At 35.2% G+C, this 5,588-nt stretch overlaps 1 protein-coding gene across 1 annotated transcript in view; it reads left to right on the top strand.

Moving 5' to 3' along the window:
* Nucleotides 1-932: 932 nt before the first annotated feature.
* Nucleotides 933-5,588, top strand: part of zdhhc8a (zinc finger DHHC-type palmitoyltransferase 8a) — an 18,383-nt gene continuing 13,727 nt past the window's right edge. The window contains exon 1 of the mRNA XM_016256987.1: nucleotides 933-1,098. Coding sequence (XP_016112473.1) covers nucleotides 1,016-1,098 — 83 coding nt within the window. The 5' untranslated portion in view covers nucleotides 933-1,015. The remainder of the gene's footprint in view (nucleotides 1,099-5,588) is intronic.

Raw genomic sequence — 5,588 nt, 5'->3', positions numbered from 1 at the left:
GACATATAATATAATGTTACAAAAGATTTCTATTTCAGATAAATGCTGTTCTTCTGAACTTTCTATTCATCAAAGAATCCTGAAAAAATTCTACTCAGCTGTGTTCAACATTGATAATAATCAGAAATGTTTGTTGAGCAGCAGATCAGCATATTATACTGATTTCTGAAGATCATGTGACACTGAAGACTGGAGGAATGATGCTGAAAATACAGCTGCACATCACAGAAATACATTACAGTTTAATATACATTCACATAGAAAACAGCTGTTTTAAATAATAAACACTATATAATTTTACTGCTTTTCCTGCATTTCTGATCAAATAGATGCAGGCTTGGTGAGCAGAAGAGACTTCTTTAAAAAACATTAAAAATCTTACTGTTCAAAAACTTTTGACTGCTTGTGTACATCAGGATGCTTTATTTTCTACAACCATGAACATCCATGTCAGATTAGTGGCTGCTGGACTGAGCATAAACTCAAGTTAGGTGTGGGATGTTCTAATGTCCCGCCCACTATAGACCACACCCACACGTCTATACTAAACCACACCCACTACCCACAGTTTCTTATCTTATCACGGTCCCACAGTTTCTTATCTAAGCCACACTCACTACCCATACTTTCTTATCTAAGCCACACCCACTACCCATACTTTCTTATCTAAACCACACCCACTGCCCCATAGTTTCTTATTTAAGCCACACCCACTGTCCCCTAGTTTCTTATCTAAGCCACACCCACTGTCACCTAGTTTATTATCAAAGCCACACCCACTACCCATACTTTCTTATCTAAACCACACCCACTGCCCCATAGTTTCTTATCTAAGCCACACCCACTGCCCCCTCTGGCTCCGCCCCCTCAGCAGCCCCCTGTATAAATAATCTGACCTCGCTGACACACTGAGGGTTGACACACTCGCACTGCTTTGATCTGAGATGCTTGTTTGCTGCTGCTGAAGCTCTGCTGTGTGTTTGAGAGTGTGATTGATGGCTGTTGTGGATGCAGGATGCGCAGGAGCAGCGCTTACATCCCAGTGTCCACTGCTGCCGCTCTACTGGTCACTTCATCCACACTGTTCTTCGTCTTCACGTAAGTCTCCGCTGAGCTGACCTTCCTTCATTCACTTCAGCAGTTAGTCTTTCTTCAGCTTTAGCTTTTACAGACACCTGAGTTTCTTTCATGACACTGCATAATAACCTTTCATGTAATACTTACTTAAAGCCTTTATATATCACGCATTATATAACTATTTTAAGCCTTATAATGCATTGTATGATTGCATGAATAATACATATCTATTCATCGTTACACCTTTAGAAAGAATAATGCATGAAAGCATGAGAGAAACAACCACAAGGAATCTTTAATTATTATAATGCATTTTAACTTTGGTAACACTTGTTTATGAAAAGATATGAAGCATTACACTGGAAGATTTTCACACAGGAGCTACAAGCAAATTTCACAAACAATTACAAAAAATGCCTTTGCATTAAACATGAATTTTTAACATATTTTAATTAAAAGTAGAAAAACTTAAATGTACTTCAATTATTTTTTTTTACAACTTTTATATATATATATATATATAATGCATCATCGTGTAGTTTTAACACATTAATATGACTTGTAATGCACCTTATATTACATTGTAAGATCTCATGAATAATAATACTTATCTATTCATTGTTACACTTTTAGAAAGTATGATGCATTAAAACAGATGTAACAAAGAGACTTTTTAACTTTGGTCACAATTATTTATGAAAAGATGCAATGCATTACAATGTACAGTATGCATATGCATTATACACAAAGTAAAGAGTTTCCTAGTTTTGTTTAAGATTAATTAAGAATACGTTTATAAATACTGTTTGTTTGGGTCAACTCACACAACATCTTCAAGTGTTTCTGTCCTGGGATATTAAAGACCATAATCATGTTTTTGAGCTTTTACCAACAGTTCATGTTGACTGAAGTCAGCTTTCATCATTTCTGAAACGGGTTTGTCCAGTAATGAATGTACAGTAAGCTGCTGCACAGTCACAAACGGTGTATTTTAAACAGAACAGGACGGTGTATTGAGCGAACTGATCACTGATCGTGATTTTAATCCAGCGCTGAAAGTAGGCCAGAAACAACCGCTCACGCGCTGATATCACACCGTCATTATTCTTACGCTCCGAATCTCTGCTGAGATGTAAATGCGTGCATGCTTCTCGTGCTTTATTTGTGTGTGTATGTGCATGCATCATGCAGGGGCTGGCCGCTGCTGAGATGTACATGCGTGCATGCCTCTCGTGCTTTGTGTGTGTGTGTGCATGCATCATGCATGGGCTGACCGCTGCTGAGATTGGAGCAGATGGGATGTTGAGGATTAGGATTTGCTCGTGGTGCTGTTTGATTCCTCATCCCGGAGTGTTGATCATCCGTGTTGAGCCCCTGATGAGTTTAAGCTCCGCATCTGTCTCGAGCACAGAACGAGCTTCACACGAGACCCACGCGTTCATGCAGAGTCTGAGCTGATGCGGATCGGCTCGAGTTCATGATGCACGCGTCTGTGGGAAGTTTGGTGAGAAACTCTGACAGTTAATGACTTCATTGCAGAATAACTCATTTAATTAGTATTTGTTTCAAAACGACCATAGTGAAAAACAGCTGGTACTGTAGGTTTTTCCCTTTTATCAATGAACAGTTCAAAAAGAATGACAAGCATGCATTAAAAAGTTTGAGGTAGAATGACTGAAATAATATTTTCCTGTAAAACATCCTCCGAGGGTTATTATAGTTAACTACAACTAAAACCAACTAAAAAAATAAAAAAGTTATCTGAAATAAAGTAAGCATTTTTAACTGATATGAAATAACCTTCAAAAAAACGTATTTTATTTGGGTTTAAACTTATTTTATCTGATTTTTGTTAATTTTAACTTGAAGTACTAAAAATAACTAAAACTGAAATATAAACATTTTTAATCATTTGGACTAGAGTTATTATACTTACCTAAAACCCAAACTAAAACCATTTAAAACTTTTCCATTACTTGAAATAAAATAAACATTAAAATACAATCTGCCAAGGTAACATTTCTTAGTTTAATCTAGCTTAACTTGATTTACTAAAATAACTCAAACTAAAACTGAAATAGAAATGAATAAGAACTATACAGATATATATATATATATATATATAAAACTACTACCAAAAAAAATAAAAAATTCTAAAACAACCAAAAATAATATGAAATTTAAAAAAGAAACGGATTAAAGATAATAATAAAAACTATGATGGTTTGGATACACTGTTATTAAAAAGTCTTGATCTAATGGCTTCTGCTTAAATACTTGGAATTGGTTTTGCGTTTCAAATATTTATTCTGCCTAAATATGAATTTCATTCTAAAATGATTTCTGAATGTCTGAGTTGAGAAGGGAACCTCATCACGTGTGTTTAAAAGTGTGTGTTTGATGTTGATCATATTTGCGTTTACGCTCTAAATGCTTCAGTGCGGTCTGTGGATTTCCCAGCATGCAGTGTGTAAAGCGTGTTTTATTACTGTAATCTAGAGATAGACTGGTCTTTGGTAATCTGTTCTTTAACTGCACAAACACCGTTAAAGGGATAGTTCACCCAAAAATGAAAATGTGATGTTTATCTGTTTACCCCCGGGGCATCCAAGATGTGGGTGACTTTGTTTCTTCAGTAGAACACATTTGATGATTTTGAACTCCAGCCGTTGCAGTCTGTCAGTCGTATAATGAATGGCAATAGTAACAAAGTCTATGAGTGTAAAAAAAACATGCTCAGACAAATCCAAATTAAACCCCGCGGCTCGTGACGACACATTGATGTCCTAACACACGAAACGATTGGTTTGTGCCAGAAACCCAACAGTATTTATATAATATTTTACCTCTAATACAGCACTATAGAGCGCGTACACACCTCACGCACCGGATGCCGTGCGCGCGCTCAAAGACAGTTAGACATAGTGGTGTATTAGAGGTAAAAAATTATATAAATACTGTTGGGTTTCTGGCACAAACCGATGGTTTCGTGTGTTAGGACATCAATGTGTCGTCACGAGCCGCAGGGTTTCATTTGGATTTGTCTGTGCATGTTTTTTTTACTCTCATAGATTTTGTTACCATTGCCATGCATTATACGACTGACAGACTGCAACGGCTGGAGTTAAAAATCATCATGTGTTCTACTGAAGAAACAAAGTCACCTACATCTTGGATGCCCTGCAGGGGGTAAGCAGATAAACATCACATTTTCATTTTTGGGTGAACTATCCCTTTAACTAATCTACACATACAGCTCTGAATCCCAGAATGCACTGCACATCCAGTTTTACACTAAAAAGTGTCTTTAGTGTTATTATAACGGTCAGAACAGCTGTTATCTTTAGTTTATGAGACGATCAGACTGATCAATCTGAATGTTTTCATCAGCATTTCTGTCATTAGTATTTGTATCATATAGTGTTTTATGTATTTGTACAGTGTAATGTATGTACTCTGAATGCATGTATACAGTGTTAGGATAAATGCTGTTATTAGTAACCTGTCTGTTATGATGATAATACAATGTGCTTCTGTTTCTGTGTTTCTCATCAGTGTGTGCAGATGGTCAGAAATCAGCCGTAATCCGCTCGTACGAAATCTTAAAGAGAAAAGCCTTTGTCCTCCATACAAATAATTTGTTCATGACCTATATCCAGATTAACTCACATTCCCTGAGCTTGTGCATTACATATTTCATTTAAAAAATGAAATTATATTTTGCATAAAGAAAATAAAGCCAGTTTTGACACAATTGTGTCACTGTGACTTTGTACTATTATTGTTTCTCCTCCTGCAATGTCTCTAAACGGTTCACTTTTGAGTAATTTATTTTTAAAGTTGGTAATAGAGTCTGTTTTTAATGTTGCATTTTAAATAATAATCATGTAATTCAAATCGGCATAAATAAAATGGCATCACAGCAAATATTATCATGATGCATAGATACTTTAAGTTAAAATAATACAGCATTATTTTTTGTTGAGAATGTAATATTTTTTCAATGCAATAATGATAAATTAGGAGGCAAATATAAGGTAAAAGGTAATTTTATCTTGCAATTCTGAGTTTATATCTCGGTTTATATCTCGCAGTATTCCATGATGGAAACTAAAAACAGAATTACGAGACGTAAACTCAGAATTTAGAGAAAAAATGCAGTATTGTAAGATATATTTTTTTTAAATTGTACTATGTAAACTTGCAATTGTGAGAAAAAATTTATAAAATGGTAATTGCAATTTTTTTATCACACAATTCTGAGCTCACAGTTCTGACTTTTTTACATCTTTTACATCGTTATTTATTCATTTGTTTGCCTCCACTACAAAATACAAATTTGGACATTTTGACTATTTATTTCACAATTCTGACTCTTTTCCCTCGCAGTTTATATCACACAATTTGGACTTTTTTTTGGAAACAAAAACACAGAATTGTGAGATATTAACTTAGAATTCTGGGGGGGGGGGGGGGCAAAAATGGAAAAAAAAAATTTCAAGGGGAAAAAA

This window comes from Sinocyclocheilus grahami, unplaced genomic scaffold, assembly GCF_001515645.1.
Source record: "Sinocyclocheilus grahami isolate Dianchi unplaced genomic scaffold, SAMN03320097.WGS_v1.1 scaffold1497.1, whole genome shotgun sequence".
Taxonomy (NCBI): Eukaryota; Metazoa; Chordata; class Actinopteri; order Cypriniformes; family Cyprinidae; genus Sinocyclocheilus; species Sinocyclocheilus grahami.
This window is presented reverse-complemented; position numbering and strand designations above follow the sequence as displayed.